Consider the following 736-nt stretch of genomic DNA (forward strand, 5'->3'; position numbering starts at 1 on the left):
GGAGCTTTCTGCTCCCCCGCTGCCCGCCGGGGCCGGCGCTGGCAGCCGGGCGGGCTGTGTTTTTGGGGCCGGGCGAGTTATTTTTGCCTTTCCTGGGGGGACTCGCCCAGGGAAAGGAGCGTGCTTCCCTGCGAGCAGAGTTGTGCTGTGCTCGGCGGCTGCCCGCTCTCACGCCCTCCTGTCCCCCTCTCCCCGACCTTGCTCGGCGCAGCCACCCGGTTTACATTAAATCCTCCTTTTCCTCCAGAGAAATAAAGAAAGAACAGGGTATTTGCTTTACCATGACTTATGTGCAGTTTTCGCATCCAGGGGTAGATCTGGGGCTGTGAAGGCTGGGCTGTGCTTTGGTCGGTCGGGGCACTTGCCTGCTCGCTGCTCGCTGGAGTGTCTTCCTCAGTCCCAGACGAGGTGCCAACCCCGTCTCTGCTGATGTGCGTGTTGCTGCTGGAATTGGACGAAGTGCTGGTGGAGTTGGCGAGGGAGTTTTTCACCCCGTGGTGACTCTCGCTGACAGGCGAACCGGCCACGGCGGTGCAGGGCAGAGGGTCGGGGGGAGGCGAGTGGGAAGACGTCGCGGGCTGGTTGTACCTGGGCTCTGTCGAGGCAGAGGTGGTGTTGGCCGGGTAACTGCGGGGTCTCTCATTGGCACCAAAGTGGGTGGAAGCAGAGCGCCCGACGCTGAGGTCCATGCCATTGTAGCCGTATCCGTACCTGCCGGAGTGCATGCTGGCGGAGT

The 736-nt window shown here is 62.5% G+C and overlaps 1 protein-coding gene across 1 annotated transcript in view; it reads right to left on the reverse strand.

Moving 5' to 3' along the window:
- LOC104511039 (homeobox protein Hox-A5-like) overlaps positions 1–736 on the reverse strand; it is a 2,177-nt gene that overhangs the window by 1,266 nt on the left and 175 nt on the right. The window contains 1 exon segment of the mRNA XM_010153490.1: positions 281–736. This exon segment is cut by the window's right edge and continues 16 nt beyond it. Within this exon segment, the coding sequence (XP_010151792.1) occupies positions 281–736 (456 nt within the window).

This window comes from Eurypyga helias, unplaced genomic scaffold (assembly GCF_000690775.1).
Source record: "Eurypyga helias isolate BGI_N326 unplaced genomic scaffold, ASM69077v1 scaffold8976, whole genome shotgun sequence".
In the NCBI taxonomy this organism is placed as follows: domain Eukaryota; kingdom Metazoa; phylum Chordata; class Aves; order Eurypygiformes; family Eurypygidae; genus Eurypyga; species Eurypyga helias.